The 18,022-nt window shown below is 40.2% G+C and overlaps 1 protein-coding gene across 1 annotated transcript in view; it reads right to left on the bottom strand.

Moving 5' to 3' along the window:
• The window catches only part of DNAH8 (dynein axonemal heavy chain 8), a 380,399-nt gene that overhangs the window by 130,992 nt on the left and 231,385 nt on the right, over positions 1-18,022 (bottom strand). The window contains exons 60-65 of the mRNA XM_026482812.4: positions 16,906-17,098; positions 14,283-14,405; positions 12,623-12,753; positions 8,168-8,321; positions 1,628-1,792; positions 281-507 (exon numbers count right to left, since the gene is read on the bottom strand). Coding sequence (XP_026338597.3) covers positions 281-507; positions 1,628-1,792; positions 8,168-8,321; positions 12,623-12,753; positions 14,283-14,405; positions 16,906-17,098 — 993 coding nt within the window. The remainder of the gene's footprint in view (positions 1-280; positions 508-1,627; positions 1,793-8,167; positions 8,322-12,622; positions 12,754-14,282; positions 14,406-16,905; positions 17,099-18,022) is intronic.

Raw genomic sequence — 18,022 nt, 5'->3', positions numbered from 1 at the left:
TTTTCAAAAAAAAATTAAGCAAATGAAATAAAGTGATTCATTAAGCATCTGTTCCTTTGAGGCCTGGAGGGAAAGAGGTACTTAAGTATGGACACTAGTTAATTTTAAAGTCTCATTGATTTATCATTATTTCAATACATAATCACTAGAAAATCAAAGCAAGAAAAAAATCTAAGTGCAGCTGGGAGTTTGTACTCCATCGATCTGGCTGCTGCACGGAATTCCTCCTGGAGAGAACTCTGTGGTTCTGCAGCCACGACACTTAGGGAAAGCCACTCACCGTTGGAAATAATTTTCACAGCTCTCGGAAACCATGTCATGGAAGAGGCCCATTGTTTCTACGACCTGTCTTTTGGTGTCACTGGAGCAGACAATACTATAGCCTGAAAGGAAATAGGAGGCCACAGCAATCAAAGCCTCCTTTGGCCAGCGACTAAACCAGTCCATGGTGCAACCTGATATCAAGCCAGGAAATTTCAAAGAACGGGCACGGAACTTCTCACCAACCTGTTGACAGCAAAGTCAGAAAGCATCAGACACACAGAGGGATTATAATAAATCGGCTCGAGAGAGGCTTACACGTTCTGGGCCACTGGTGTGACATCACAATTAAAAAAAAAAAAAAAAACCTTGGGCTGCACTAATGTATCAATGAAATGTTCAGATGAAGGGAGGAAGTATTTCCACACTCTTCCCTGCCCTAAGACAGCATCTGCATTATTGGGTTGGATTCTAAAAGCTACCTTTAGGAGGAAAGTGACACTAGAACTCTGCTAGAGAGAGATTACCAGGATGGTCTGAACATGAGGACAAGTGAGAACAGCAGAAGGGGTGGGAGGTGTTTGGACTACAAAGGAAACAACTTCAGGAATCTGCAAAATCTTCCTCTAAATATCTGAGGAGCAGTATGGGGGGCAGGGAGGGATCAGATTCATTTTATAAGCCGAAACAGAATCACAGGCGGAAAAAAAACAGAAAGACTAAATTTAATTCATCCCATAGAAGACCTCTCTGGGAATTAGACTACCTAAAAATTAAGCAGGTCGGCTTGTAAGTTAGTGAGACCTGCAGAGCAGAGCTGCCCGATACAACCTTAATTGTGGAAAAGTTCTATATCTGTGCCGTCCAGTATGGTGGCCACAAGCCATACGTAGTTACTGAGCACTTGAAATGGAGCTAATGAGACTGAAGAATTGAATTCTTATTTTTACTTCATTTTAACCAATCAAAATTTAAATGTCCATACATGTCTAATAGCTACTTTACTGGATCATACAGTGAGCTAGGGAAATTCAAACCTACATCAGGGATATTCTAGATGGTATGTCTGTATTGGAGGAAGAGCTGGACAAGATTACATCACCAAATCCCTTACAATTCAAGCAATCTGTATCTCTAGGCAATTAATGGAAGTTGTAGGCTATGCAATAATTTCTAATAAAATATTTTAAATTATTACACTTCAGTATGAGATTCCTCCAGTGGAGATTGGTGGTAGTAAAGTGTTAATTGCAATTCAGTGTGACAAATGTTAGTTTCTGAGCAAACCATCTCACCAGAGAAGGTAAACTATTAAGTACATTTCAATAAGTGACTCCTCCCACGTATATATAAAATAACAACATACTGGAGAAAAGCAGAGAACAACATGCAAGTTCTTCCTTGATCTTGAAATAAAATACTCATACAGATTATCAAAGGTAGGAGGGTGGCGAGGCAGCTCCTTTTTCATCACCGATATTAGACCTTGGGTGATTTCATCCATCTCATCTCGTGCAAACAGATTTGAGATCTTTGAGAAACAGACAAGACAGTGTTCTGTATTTTACAAGTTCCCCACACAAATTCACTGCCAAAGTCTAGTCCTTCTTTTCCCCCACGTCATCTTTTTTCATATTTTCTTTCTGCATCTCCACAGTTAAAATCCCTCATTTGCCAGAGATTACCAAGAATACATCCTTTTATTGAGCAGTTTAATCAGGAGGAAATTTTGCTTCCCTTTGCTCAAATAGCTATCACCAAAAATGTATCTCTCTACCATTCCAATAATCTCTTTAGAATGTCCAGTGATGCCCTGTGTTCTCCGATTCATACAGTTTCAATTCTGGGTCTGAGGTCATTTTTTACTATGTTCGTGGTTTTTTTTATTCAGGTATAAGTGATATACAATATTATATTAGTTTCAGGTGATTCAGCATTTGTATATACTGGGGAATGATCACCACAATAAGTCTAGTTACCATCTGTCACCATACAAAGTTACACAATATTCTTGACTACGCTCCCCATGCTATGCATTACATCCCCATGATTTATTTTATAATTGAAAGTTTGTACTTCTTGATCCCCTTTGCTCATCTCTCCCACTGCCCCCCCAGCAACTCCCCCTCCCTCTGCCAACCACCAATCTGTTCTCTGTATCTAGGAGTCTGGATTTTGTTTTGTTTTTTTAGATATCTCATAATAAACAAAAGAACGCAGTATTTGGCTCTCTCTGACTTATTTCACTTAGCTTACTACTCTCGAGATCTACCCATGTGCACGTGAATGGCAAGATTATATTTTTGTTGGGGCTAAGTAGTATTCCGTTGCATGTGTGTGTATACATACGTGCCATATCTTCTTTATCCATTTAGCCACTGATAGAGATGTGGGTTGTTTCCATACCCTGGCTATTATAAATATTGCTGCAATGAGCATAAGGGTGCATATATCTATTCGAATTAGTCTTTTCATTTTCTTCAGATAGATACCCAGTAGTGAGATTGCTGGATCACATGGTGGTTCTATTTTTAATTTTTTGAGGATCCTCCATGCTGTTTTTCAAGTGGCCACTTGTTTGCCTTCCCACCAATAGTGCATGAGGGTTCCTTTGTCTCCACGTCCTTATCAAAACTTGTTATTTCTCATCTTTTTGATAACAGCCATTCTGACAGGTGTGAGGTGCTATCTTGTAATGGTTTCGATTTGCATTTCTCTGTCAATTAATGATGTTGAGCATTTTTTCATGTGCTTGTCAGCTATCTGTATATCTTCTTTGGAAAATGTGTATTCAGATCCTTTGCCTGGACGATTATCGGGGTTTTTTTGTTATTGAGTTGTAGGAGTTCTTTACATATTTTTTAATATTAACCCCTTATCAGATATGTGACTTACAAATATCTTCTCCCATTCAGTAAGTTGCCTTTTAATTTTGTTGATGGTTTCCTTCACTGTGCAGAAGCGTTTTAGTTTGATATAGTCCCATTTGTTTATTTTTCCATTAGTTTCCCTTGCTTTTGGTGTCTAATCCATAAAAACATTGCTAAAACCAATGTCAGGGAGCTTACCACTTATGTTTTCTTCTAGGAGTTTTATGGTTTCAGGTCTTACCTTCAAGTCTTCAATCCGTTTTGGGTTAATTTTTGTGCATGGTGTAAAGTAGTGGTACAGTTACCTTCTTCTGCATGCGGCTGTCCAGTTTTCCCAACACCTTTTATTGAAGAGATTGTCCTTTCCCCATTGTGTATTCCTGGCTCCTTTATCGTAAGTTAATTGACTGTATATGCGTGGGTTTATTTCTGAGCTCTCTGTTCTGTTGATCTGTGTGTCTATTTTTATGCCAGTACCACTATTACTATAGCTTTGCAGTATAGTTTAAAATCACAGATCATGATATTTCCATCTTTGTTCTTTTTCTCAAGATTGTTTGGCTATTCAGGGTCTTTAGTCGTTTCATATAAATTTTAAAATTCTTTGTTCTATATCTGTGAAACATGCCATTGGAATTTTGATAGCTATCGCATTGAATTTGTAGATGGCTTTGAATAGTATGGACATTTTAACAATATTAATTCTTCCAGTCTATGAGCACAAAATATCTTTTCATGTATTTGCATCTTCTTCATTTCTTTCAACAATGTTTTATAGCTTTCAGTGTACTGATCTTTCACCTCTGATTAAATTTATTCCTAGGTATTTTATTCTTTTTTTGATGCAATTTTAAATGGGATTGTTTTCTTAATTTCTCTGATAGTTCATTACTAGTGTATAAAAATGCAACCAATTTCTGTATATTATTCGTATCATGAAACTTTACTGAATTTGTGTATTAGTTCTAACAGTGTTTTGGTGGAATCCTCAGGATTTTCTATATTAATAATAGCATGTGATGTGTAAATACTGACAGTTTTACTTCTTCCTTTCCAATTTGGAGGCCTTTTATTTCTTCATCTTGCCTAAGAAAAACCTTCCTGTTAAGTATGATATTAGCTGTGGGTTTATCATATATGGTCTTTATTGAGGTACATTCCCTGTGTCCATTCCACATTGGAGAGTTTTTAATCATAAATGGATGTTGAACTTTGTCAAATGCTTTTTATGCATCTGTTGTGATGCTCATAAGATTTTTATCTTTCATTTTGTTAATGTGATGTATTATGTTGATTGATGTGGACGTTGAACTATCCTCACATCCCTTGAGTAAATCCCACTTGATCATGGTGTATGATCCTTTTACTGTACTGTGAATTCAGTTTGCTGTTTTACTGAGGATTTTTTCATCTATGCTCATCAGGGATATTGGCCTGTAATTCTCTTTTCTTGTGGTGTCTTTGTCTGGCTTTGGTATCAGGGTCAGTCTGTTCTTATAGAATGAGTTTGGAAGTGTTACCTTCTCTTCAACTTTGTAGAAGAGTTTGAGAAGAATAGGTACTAACTCTTCTTTCAATGTTTGGTAGAATTTGCCAGTAAAGCCTCTGGGCCTATAATTTTGTTGGCAGGTTTTTGATTACTGAGTCAACATCCTTATTAGTAATTAGTCTGTTCGGATTTCCTATTTCTTCATGATTTCTTTAAGTTCAACTTAGTTGGAACTCTGGGCTTCCTGGCCATGGATGTCTGTTTCCTTCCCCTAGTTAGGGAAATTTTCAGCTATTACTCTTCAAATAAGTTTTCTGCCTCTTTTTCTCTCTTTCTTCCTTTGGGGCTCCTATAATGCAAATTTATTCCACTTGATGTTGTCCCATGTATCCCTTGAGTTATCTTCATTAATTTTTTTTTCTTTTTGCTGCTCTGATTTTCATTGCTTTGTCTTCCAGCTACTGACCTGTTCCACCTCTTCCAGGCGGCTGTTGAATCCCTCCTGTGTATTTTTTCAGTCAGTCATTGTAATTCTTCAGCTCTGTGACCTCTACTTGGTACTTTCTTATGTTTTCTATATCTTTATTACAGTTCTCACTGTGTTCATCCATTCCCTTCATGAGTTCAGTGAACATCTTTATAGCCATTACTTTGAATACTTTATCAGTTATATTACTTACCACCATATCATCAAGGGCTTTTTCTGAGGTTTTGTCTTTCATTTGGCACCTATTTCTCTGTTTCCTCATTTTGCCTGACTCTTTGGGTTTGTTTCTATGAGGCAAAACAGCTACCTCTCCCAGTCTTGAAGAAGTGGCCTTATGTAGGTGATGGACCTTCTCATTCAACTTTGCCCTAGCTCTTGGTGTCTCACAAAACTTTTTGATTATCTAAACCACCTGATCTATTGTTGATATGTCCCTGCTGTTGAGGGTGCACCAAGACCAGTGTTCCAAGGGGGAGGAATCTCATTGAGTACCTAGTTTCAGGCTGACTGGAATCTAGACCCTTAGGCAACAGCTTTTAAAGTATGCAAACACATACAGTCCTGTAGGGCCACAACCATATCCCTGCTGCCCTCCAGACTAGGAAGTCTCTCCAGATCGCAAAAGTTGGGGCTCCAGACAAATATATAAACTTTCCAGGAGGTTTTGTTGAGCTATTGCAAGGCCAAGGGGTTATGAAAGGACGGTGTCCTCCTGCTTACATTCCCTTTGTGGGTCTCCTCAACCTCTAGATGTGTGGGAAACCTAAAGCCTGTCCCTCTGGCAGAAGCTCCAAGCTAAGTAAATAGGCCTTTTTCCCAGGAAGACTGGAGTCGTGTTTCAGTCTGCTGTCTGTGCAGTGTCCTGGGTGTGGTGGCCTGCCAAGAACTGTCTTTCCAACTGTTACATTGCCGTGGAGCTCAGGAATGCCAGCTTCCTTGGCCACCAGCATCAGGCAATCAAGGGGCATCCCCATGTAGATTGCCCGTGCCTGCTGGCTTTAACTAGGCAGCTGGAGAGTGTATAGGAGGGGCACGCTTGCCAGCTTCAGGAAAGAAGCAGGAAAATGTTTTAACTGCATGCTCCCATGGGCTTCAGGACTGCTGTGAGTGCCTTGTCTGAGTGTGCACACCAGCTTTAGACTGGCGTGGAAGAATGTTTCCACCATTTGTACTTGCCAGCCCCAGCCAAGGAAAGGGAGTGTCACAACCACCCATGCTTGCTGACCTTACCTAGGGAGAAGGTGAATGCCACATTCATCTCACCTGCCCTAGCCAGGGAGCAGGGGAGTGCCACAACCACCCACGTTCTCCAACTTCAACAATGCAGCAGGATAGCACTGACCACTCACTCACCCCTGCCTGTCTTAATAAGGTGGCAGGAGGGTGCTTTGTCCAAGCTTGCTCACCTGTGCAAGCAGGGTAGGTATAAAGTACAAAACTGGCATCCACCAGCAACCCCATCTCTGGGGGGAGTTTCAACTGTCCCCTGCCCCCTTCAGTTGATACTTTAAGATCAGCAAATGAATCCCACCTCTTTTCAAAGTGCTGGGATTGTTTGTTTGTTTGTTTGTTTGGCTGGGTCTTGGGGTAAGACTATACGGGAGCCCTTTAGAAGTGAATCTCAGTCTTATAGCACTTTGGGGCATTGCATGTCAGCCCTGTTAGCTTTCTTTTCTTTTCTTTTTTCTTTTCTTTTCATTTCGTTCTTTTCCTTTTTTTCTCCCATTGGTATTCTAAGATATTTTGGGGGCTTGTCTCTCTGGTGTATATTCCAGGGGTTGGGGTGTCTGATGACCAACCCCTCACTCCTCCAGGAGAAGCTCCACATTTGCGAGAACCGTCCCTATTGCATGTCACTGTGCTGAGGGTGAGGTTTTGGGCAAGACCGTGTCTCTGCCTCTCCTCCCTATCTTGACGTGGTCTTTTTATCCTTTGTTGTGGAGAAGCAGCTTATCCAGTTTTCAGATCTTTTCAGAGGGAAATAATCCATATGTAGATGTAGATTTGGTGCTTCTATGCGAGGAGGTGAAGTCAGGATTTTTCTATGCCACCATCTTGCAGAAAGAAGTCCTCTCTCCAAGGTAGTCAAGGAGCTCATGCAGCAGCAAGCATCAACAGACACCACTGCGCAGGGAAGAGTTAACACAGCGGGCTCGATTTTGAGCAGAGTATGCTTGCAGGGCCGGCACTGGGCCGTCAGCTGGGAACTTGGTTTTTGAATGTCTCCTCCATTACTAAGTGATCAGGTTGTTCTGTGCCTGGACTATTTATACAAACATTGTGATATATGGTGAACATCTGCTTTCCTTCTGGGAGTCTGGAATTTTGGCAGTTGTGTCTAGGCAGGGAGGACAACCAGACCAGCCCCTAATAAAAACTGTTCAGCTCCAAATCTCCAACAGGCTTCCCTGAATGGAAGCACCGCGCGTGAGTGACTGCACTTCGCTGCTGGAGGGGGAGAACTTCTGTATGACCCTTTTGGTGAGAACATACGAAGTCTGCACATGGATTTCTCCAGATTCCAACTGATGTGTCTTTTTCTGTCTCGATTTGGCTGTGAATCCTTGCTGTGCTGCTGTCATAAATCTTAGACATGAGTACAACTGTATGCTGAGCCCCCATGAGTCCTTCTAATGAAGCACCAACCATGTGAGTGATCGTGGGAGTGCTGACAAAGGTGATGTCACAAGTGGGGACACAAACATCTACTTAGAGCTTGCAGAACCCTTTCATCTCTTTTATACTCCTGACGATTAGATAGAGACTTTGATTCTTCTAAAATAAATTACAGGACCAAATTGAAGACTGATGGAATAAGTAAGCAATCATATTTAAAATGGAACAACGCATACAAAATGCATACAAAATTGTGCCGGAGGTGGGCAGCGTTAATTTCACAGGCAGCTTTTTAAAAAAATCTACCACCTCTTATACATTAATCATTTCTAAAATGAAAAATGTATGTTAAGTGGCCTCACTTGCAAAGGGTTGCTGCTTTTTCTGTTCAAATATAATTTACATTTTTAAAATATGAACTTTTTCTCTAGTTTTGAGACCTACCTCCCCTGAAGATAACAGGTTGTTAAGATATTCTAGAAATGCCTCATCTTTTATTTCATTGTCAGTAAAGATGAAGGTGATACCTTTTCCATCAGCACCAGCAACTTTGTACAGACCTTTTAAGTCCTCTGTTAGATTATTCACATTATAAGACCTAAAAAGGGTGGTAGAAAATTTAAAATTAAATATACATATATATATATAATCGTGATTTGTCTAAAAAGGACAATATAACCCATGGTAAGAAGAGCATCTTCACCTGCTCCAAGAGATATTATGTAAGAGTGTCTGCTAAACACACCGTTCAAAACAAGTATATTTTATTTAACTTGAGAAGTGAGAAATGGGAATTCACCAGAAGTGACTTATGAAGAATAATTAGAAATTCAGAAATGAACTTTTATTCTCTGCAAGCTGACAATCTTCCACAACAGATTTTGCCCGAGTGAATATACGCATAACATCTGAAACTAATCTGAAACTTGGATGAGTCTGGATTGGTTAAGAAAGTCAAGATAAATTATAAATAAAATTAGTGATAAATTACATACAGTGGTAATTTGTGCATCTCTTTAAGTGGCTAAATACAGAGACAGCCTACAGAAGAATATGCATTACGCAGTGTGATATAAATAATTGAAATGTTATAATTACGTAGTTACAGATTATGACAAGAAGATCTTGGCCTTTGCTTTTCTGTTTACTCTGTTTCCTACTAAATGTATATGCTACTGGAGGTGATGTGATGTGCAGAAATAAAGCAGACATTTTCTGAAGTGTTGTGTGTAAATCCTCGTGAGTGAACTGATAACACAGACATCCTCACTCGAAGGAGGCTGGATGGTGCAAGTCATAGGGAGTTGCGTGTAAGCCACAGGGGCTAGTGGAAAGACTACAGGCATTGGAACCAGAAGGACCTGCATTCAAATCCCCGCTCTGCAGCTTTGGAAATGTTTCTTTACGTTTCTTAGCTTCTGTTTTGCCCTCTGCAAGATGAAGCTAATATCTGCTTGTAAAGGCTGCTGCGGGCGTTAGAGATGATTTGGCTTAAGTGCATTCGAATGAATAAATAGCCGATTTTAAACTAGGAGGACCAGCTACCCCCTTCAGAGTGGCACTACAGTAAAACATCTTATAGACTTTGGCAAAAGGAACTCCACTGAAAGGAGAATATACATGCCTTTCAAGATAATTGCCAAGGGGGACATTCGTTAGAAGAGAAACTGGTAAGATGGTTTGCTGAGATATAGTTTGGTTTCTAGAAACCACTCTGGATTTCCTCCTCTCTGCCTTGCCTCTTCTTCTCACTCTCCACTGCAAGCAAGTCCCCTTCCTCTATGTTGGGAGACCCCTGCATTCTTCCCTCAGCCATTTTTTCTCCTCACTATGCACCCTATTCATACTCCTTGTTACTTTAAAAGTGTTCTCTCCACTGAGACTTCTGTGCTGACATCTCCAGCACCCACTCCTGAACTCCACACCCATGAGTCTAATGAACTATGGAAACCATGCATTCTGCAAACATGTCACTCTCTGCATGTACTGGACTGAATTCCCATTTTACCCCCCTTAAAACTTATGGTCGTTTGTTTATTTGTTCAACACACATTTTTATGGTGTTGGTTAAAAGTACCCACTTGATAGTAATGGTAGATAAGACGAAGGTTATAATAGTCCATCCTCAGGGAGCTTACAGCCTAGTGAAGGAGACAGATGAGTGAACAAGCATTTCTATAGTGCAGTGTGATAAATACCACTAGAGAAACTAGATGTGTCATTCTAGACTTTCTTCTTTCCTCTTATTCACTCCATAGCAGATCAACTGCTAAGTCCTATCAATATACTAGGGACTATAAAGTCCTACTTTAAATTGTCCCCACTGACTCCTCTCTACTCCCACCTTCCCTGCTGTTTTAAAATGTTTCCAGGATTTGCTTTAGTCAGGTATGGTCAGAGACACAGACATGGAAAGGACTGCCATGAAGAAAGAGGCTTATCTTATACTCACAGATCCCAAGAAACAGGAGGGGATATGCCACACCGTACAGGGCTGCGTGGGGAAGCACCAGGGTCAGTCAGGAGGTGGAAGGAGTGAGAGGAACCATGGGCGACAGCCTTTACTGTGGTTTCCATGAGATAGGCAAAGGTAGGCAGGCTAAACAGATTTAGGATTGGCTTGTTTGAATAATTTCAATGGGCTCCAGAGCATAGATTCTGTCACTAGTTACTGGTCTTTGGCTCTGGGGTGATTAGGGCAGAGCGATATCGCTTCCTGGTGGAGAAAGCCAGATAGATGTGGTGGTTCAGAGTATGAGCTCTGGACTGGTTGGTTTACTTATGAAAGGCACACTCCTGGAGCAAGCCGTGAACTGTCTCTAAGAACTGGCTTGCCCTGGAGGCGCAGTCAGCAGGACCCCAGTGCCAGAGCATCAAGAAAACAGAAAACGAGAAAATACAGTTAACACTTTGGTAAACTGGAGGATTGTATGTCCCATCTCAGGAGGCATGCTGCTCGGATCCGGCCACCTGGGATGCAGGCACAGTGTTGCCAGATCTTCCAACTTTCAAGAGAAGTCAGAAATCCATTTTTTAGGTGAAATCTCCTAATTTCTAAATGTTGACAAATGATGTAATTTAATTTAATTAATCTCTAGATATTTGACACTTTATGTTTTTTTAATCTGCTCTTGTAATTTGTATCTTGTCAATTTTTTATCTATTTGGTAGCAGAGTGGTGTGTATAAATGGTTTAAATTTAAATTTAAAAAGTGACCTAAAATTTATAAGGAACTACAAAAAGCTAAACATTCAAGACAATCCTGAAGAAGAACAACAAAGTTGCTCAAGATATATTAAAACTACAGTAATTGAAACAGGTGGTAATAGTACAGAGATAGATACATTAGTGGAACAGACTGTAGTCACAGACATGACCAGTTGACTGATGGGGAAGAAATGACACTGTAATGTGCCAGGAAAAACATGACCTTTTCAATAATGGAGTTGGAGTGATTGGATATCTCTATTGAAAAATATAATCTTAACTCCTACCTCAGACTTTATAAGAAAATAAATTCTAGATGGGTTATAGTTCTAAATGTAAAAGGAGCACATGATATTCTCAAATATAAAGGAAATCACAGGAAAATATCTTCATAGGTAAACAAATATTTTTTTTAACACAATACAAAGAGCACTAAAATAAAGAGGAAAAAAAAACTGATAAGTTTCATTAAACGTAAGATCCACTGACGTGTACGTGGGTGGTTCAGTCAGTTAAGTGTCTGCCTTCGGCTCAGGTCATGATCTCAGCGTCCCCGGGTTGGACTCCCTGCTCAGTGGGGAGTTGGCTTCTTCTTCTCCCTCTGCCCTTCCCCCTTGCTCATTCCAATCCCCCCCAATAAATAAATAAAATCTTAAAAAAAAAAAGGTAAGGCCCACTGAGAGTGAAAAAGCAAGCCAATAACTTGGAGAAGATATGTGTAATATACACTCTGACAACAGAATTATATCCAAAACATATAAAGAACTCCTAAAAATCAATTAAGAGAAAGAATCACACCCTAATTGGAAAAAAAAAAAGAAGCAAAGGATATAACACAGATATTTCATAAAAGAGACTGTCCAAATGGCTAATAAGAGGTGAAAATGTGCTCGACATTAGCCACGGGAAATGCAGACTGAAGCCACAGAGACATACCAGGACACGCCCACCAGCATTGCTGAAGGGAAAACGACTCCAGGGCCAAAGCTGCACCAGGATGTAAAAGCAACAGAAATTCTCATGAACCGTCGGTGGACGTAGGTAGAACACTGTGGAAAACAACTCCTCGGATGGACTAAAGCTGAATATATGTTCACTCCACACCCAGCAATTCTATCTCCGCAAGTATACTCGGTCATACGCAAGAATATTCATGACAGCTCTACTTGCCAAAAAAATCCCCACAAATGTTCGTCAACAGCACAGCGGGTAACAAACTGCGGTCATACGTGAGACCGTGGAGGTCTATACAGCAACGCGAATGAACAAACCGTGGGTGCACGCAGCATCACGGATGAATCTCCCAAACAGAATACAAGCAACAGAAACTGGGCACAAAAGAGTCGACTCCGTAGCATTTGATGGACGGAAAGTTCAAGAATAGGTAAAATTAAGTGGGTTTAGAAGTCAGAATATAGTTAACCTTGGGAGGGTAATGACTGGGACAGGACAGGACAGGAAGGGGCACTTCCGGGGTGCTGGTATTTCATTTCTTCATCTGCAGGCTAACGGCCGAGGTGTACTTACTTTGTGACACCCATGATTTGTGTACATTTCAGCAAGTAAGTTACACCTAAATAAAAAGTTAACTTAAAAAAATACACCAAATTGTCGTATTTTTTTAAGTGAACATTTTACTTCAGAGAAATTAATTACAGAAAAATGTACTGCTGTGTTTTATTTCATCTTACCTGGTTAATGTAATCTGGAATATTTGATATCCCGCTATAAAAGAGGCCAATCTCGAAAGACTTTGTTTTCCCGAACCACCGACACCTACCAGCAACGCATTTCCACATGATGTTCGAATTATTCGTGAAATCTGTTTGGAAATAAAATGGTATGTATTGAAAAACAGAATTCAACCGTTTACATTTTGTTGCCTACCTAAATCCAAATTTTGAACACATACTTGTCGACTACATTAGACTTTTTCCTTTAATGAGATATGTCAGAGTTTTTTAAATTAATGTCTCCTATTCATTTATTCAACTCAAATTCTTTCCTGGCCCATTATGAAAGAGAGAACAAATGGGCTTTCCTATTTCCTATTTCAAAGCCATTTTGTGTGTGTGTGTGTGTGTGTGTGTGTGTGTGTAATTTTATCATTTTCTGACTCAATGTGTGATGGAGCTACTCCTCCCAATCTCCAGAAAGTTTCGGATTATCTGCTTATTATTCAGTCTAACACACTGACCCAGCCAGACACCAAGCTCTACAGTGAATACTACCTCTATTGGATCTCTGCCAAGGAAGTGCCAAAATTCTACTTACAAGGGGGCAGGAAGGCATTTGTAGAAAAAGTCTTGGACTAGTCTTGTGCTGCTTTTCTATGGCTGATTTCCTCAATAAGGATAAGGCTGGAATTGTGGTTCAAATTTTATGCAGGCCAATTGAAGAGATTGCTAAAAATCTCCCTTTTACATTAATGCCCCTGATTAAGGGAGAGACTTAGATGGATCACTACATTTGTTATCACCACTAAAAACCTTTTTTTTTTTTGTTAAAAAGTGGAAGTTTTACAGACGGCACATAGTCACAACACTTTGGTATGTATTAATTCTATCATTATATTTTAAACATGTTAATCACTTGGGGGTCCCAGGCCCCCAAGACCTTGCCATAGTGAGTACTCAATAATTACTTGTTGAGTGGATGAATGTGAAACTGCACTAGGACATCTGGAAATTCACCAACTTTGAGGAAGACAAATGTATAATAAACACAGAGCAAGCTGCCTCTTTATCAAACCTCCTGACACTGTGTTCTGACTTCCTGTAGAAACTCCTTTTCAGTCTACACATGAGACAAACAAACAGCTCCTTTCTGTAGCCTTTCAGACTTGGATCAAACCATGCTCCTTTGGGTGTTGTCTCTAATTGGTTTCTGTTCTTACACCAGTCCTGCGCACCCGCCTTACTCCTTCCTCATCAGTTTGCCATAATCTGTAAGCCAGTCATGAAACTGACATTCTTAAAAGCATCAACTTTTACTCCGTGGGGAATGGAACAGGATTCCCATCATAACAAAATAAAATTTGAAGAGGGACTATTTCTTCACAGGGTTCTCTAGCTTACTTTCTAGAAAGGAAAAACTGACTCAACGTGTCAAAAGCTTTGAATACAAAACCCATCAATTTGGCCTTGAAAGGCATTTGCTGTCATGTAGCTGGATTCAGCTAAGGGGTTTCTGATTAAGCCTTTGTTTTCTGACACAGTGAACCGACCCAACCTATGGACATTCTTCTATACACTACTTGAAACTACATACTTCTCTCAAAACATTTATCTGTGAAATTTGCTCAGTTTTTACATGATCTATTTATATAAGCAAACAGTCAACAGTTAGAACCTTAATAAGATGAGTCATTGCATCTTTAAAAAACACTAGGTCAAGAGATGTTCCTCTAATGATTTCATTGAACTGTCTCTGGTAGAACTGGAGTTTTTCAGACAGAAAGTCAAAGGATGGGACCTGTGAGTGCAGAGAGAGAGAAAAATAATATTTAAGAGCCAAAATCTATGAAAGCAGCAATTGTAAAGTCTCTCAAAAGTAATTATAATTAAAAGAAAAAAAAAACCTAATGGAGGGGCAACTAGATGGCTCAGTTGGTTAAGTGCCGACTCTTGGTTTCAGCTCAGGTCATGATCTCAGGATCCTGAGATCAAGCCCCATGTCAGGCTCCACACTCAGGGCAGAGTCTGCTTGAGACTCTTTCCCCTCGCCCTCCCTCCCCTTCTGCTCCCCCCCCACCCCCGGCACTTTCTCTCTCTCTTAAATAAATAAATAAATAAATAAATAAATAAATAAAGTCTTCTAAAAAAATAAAAATAAAAAACCTAATGGATTTCCAAACATTTGTCATGGATTAGTTGACTTTCAGTTATTTCCATTTTCAGAGGCCTTAAACTTAACTGCATTAGCTGGTGCCAGTATGAAATCATTCCTCGACATTTCCCTTCAAAAACCCCAACACCAACTCCCACCCACGGGAACTATGATTGGAATATAACAAATATTTCTCTGTTTGTATTTGCATTTTAATATTGTTTACGGATTTTAAAAAATACACAGAAGTTTTACATTGTTGATAGGGTCAAATTGTTTCGAAGTAAATATGCACAAATTTTTTTTGCAAATTTTTTCCCCCATTTAATTATTTGACCTACATGCACTTCAGAAGTACTTTGTTTGTGACCCTGCTTAAAAAATCTTTTTGGGCACGCTTGGTTGGTGTAGTCAGCTGGGTATTGACTTGCTTTTGGCTCAGGTTGTGATCTCAGGGTTGTGAGATTGAGCCCTGTATCAGCTCTGCACTCAGCACGGGGTCTGCTTGGGATTCTCTTTCATTCTCCCTCTGCTCCTCGCCCAGGCTTGCGCTCTCTCTCAAATAAATAAATAAATCTTGAAAATAAATCCTTTTGGAGGGGCACCTGGGTGGTTCAGTCGGTCAGGCATCGACTCTTGGTTTCAGCTTAGGTCATGATCTCAGGGTCATGGGATTGAGTCCCATATTGAGCTCCATGCTGAGCGTGGAGCCTGCTTAAGATTTTGGGTGGCTCAGTCCGTTAAGCATCTGCCTTCGGCTCAGGTCATGATCCCAGGGTCCTGGGATCAAGCCCTGCATCAGGCTCCCTGCTCAGTGGGGAGCCTGCTTCTCTCTCTCTCCCCTGTTTGTGCTCTCTCTTGCTATCTCTCTCAGTTAAATAAATAAAATCTTTTTTTTTAAGATTTTATTTATTTATTTGACAGAGAGAGAGACAGCCAGCGAGAGAGGGAACACAAGCAGGGGGAGTGGGAGAGGAAGAAGCAGGCTTCCCAGCGGAGCAGGGAGCCTGATGTGGGGCTCGATCCCAGCACCCTGGGATCACGCCCTGAGCCAAAGGCAGACGCTTAATGACTGAGACACCCAGGCGCCCCAATAAATAAAATCTTAAAAAAAAAAAATCTTTCTCCCTCTCCCTCTGCCCCTACCCCCCTCACCCATGCCACCGTGAGTGTGCACTTTCTCTCTAAGAGAAAAAAAAATCCTTTTGAAGTCCTGTTTCAAACTTCATGAAACCTATACATTAATTTAGGGAGAATGATGTGTTGCCATTTAATCAAGTAAAGTTTTATCATGTTTATCCCTAGATAAAAGTTTTACTTTTACCAATACTTGTTGCTATTGAATGAAGTACCTTCCTGTTATATTTTCTATCTCATGGTTGTTAGCAAGAGTTCGAAAACTTTTTCTGTAAAGGGCAGGATTAGGCTTTATGGCCCATATGGTTTGTCACAACTATTCCACTCCACCCTCGTAGTAGAAGTGGTCCTGGGCCATAAGTAAACAAATCCACGTGGCTATGTTCCAATACAACTTTGTGTATGAACACCGAATTTGAATGCCATATAATATTCACATGTCACACAATATTATTCTTCTTTGGATTCTTCTGCCCCCGTTTAAAAAATGCAAAAAACCTACTTAGCTCACAAATCTCACACAAAACAGGCAGAAGGCTGGATCTGGCCCATCAACCGTAACTTGCCAGGCTTTCACATAGAGGATAGTTACTGAGTTTTATATTTATATCACACTTGGTCATCTTACGGAACTGTTAGTAGTAAAACAGATGTTCAGTTCTTTTCTATTATATTAAGAGATAATCATCTCTCATTTGCACACAATGTTTTTGTTTTTTCCTATCTGATAATTACATCTTTTTTTTTTTGGTCATTTGTTTCATTGCCTAGAACTTTCAAAACCATATTAAATAGTAGTGATGATAGGAGACATCTTTGTCTTATACCTGACTTTAATGGGACTGCTGCTAAATTTCACTGAAATACTTTACTTGGTGTGTGATGACATGAATCACAATACGTAACTAATGTAAAGTTATGACAGCCCCGCGGTGGGACTCTGGGATGCGGAGAAATAGGTAGTTAGGTGAGTGATCGAAAAGCTCCTTTCAAAGGTGAAAATAAATACCAGTTCATAAATTTTGGGCACTTCGAACACAGTGTCTTCGGGTTCATCACCAGTTGGTTCAGGCATCTCCCGGAGAAAATCTACAAAGTATGGCTCAGGAAGAATAGACGATGTCACATCTGGGTTAATGTTTTCTTCAACTGCTCGAACAAGATGGATATTAAACCACTGCTCATCTTCGGGAGTTATAAATCTGAAAGAAAAATACAGGAGTAAATATGTAAACTATGAAGGCATCTTCCCTAATTGAACATGTCCAACCTCCCTCCACCTCCTGAGGCCCCACCCTGCACTTTGGACTCCTCAGAACACAGGAACAGACAAGAACATCCCTTCATTTAAGAGGGTTATAACATGGAATATTACTTATAGAAAATACTGGCAAAGAGTCTCACCTTGATCAATCTTAGGCACCTCTGAATCCTCTTCCCAATTGGGCTTTGACTTGAGGACTTCTGCGTCCTTCTTTGCATCACCCAATCGTACCAAGAATCCGGTCAAGTGGGTTTAATCCCAGAATCTCCCAATCCCCATATCTGATCACCCTCCAATATCGGACCAAATTCCTCATTCCCCATCACCTAGGTAATATCTACTCACCATAGCCTGCTTTCAGCAAGAACCCTACCAGGTCAGTTAAGCTTGAATTCCTCCCTTACTCTTGATATTTCCTCCCCCATAGTTCTCCATCCACTGACCCTCCCTAAACTGTCCCATGGCTATAAATTCCCACTCTGTCTTTGTCATATTTGGAGTTGAGCTCATTTTCTCTCCCCTCCTGCAAAACCCCATCGCAGTCGTCTATATAGCCATTGCGATAGTCCTGAATAAAGTCTATATGCCTTATTGTTTTAACAATGTCATGAGTAATTATTTTTCTTTAACAATACAGATGAGTCACTTAACTGGGGTTAAAGTTTCCTAAAACTTGCAATAGGAGTGCAGACTGACATTCAGTAGTGGGCAAGCGTCCACTTTCCAGTTTTGTGAGTATGCAACGCACAAAGGTCCTTTTCAGACCTATAGTATCAGAGGGGGAAGAGCGGAAGGAGGGGGACCAGCATTTGAGGAATACCACGTATGTGTGCGATGTTGCGGTAGACCCTTACATCTTTGT

Source organism: Ursus arctos, unplaced genomic scaffold (genome assembly GCF_023065955.2).
Source record: "Ursus arctos isolate Adak ecotype North America unplaced genomic scaffold, UrsArc2.0 scaffold_31, whole genome shotgun sequence".
NCBI classification, from domain to species: domain Eukaryota; kingdom Metazoa; phylum Chordata; class Mammalia; order Carnivora; family Ursidae; genus Ursus; species Ursus arctos.
Note: the sequence above shows the minus strand (reverse complement) of the source record. Positions and strands in the feature narration are given on the sequence as shown.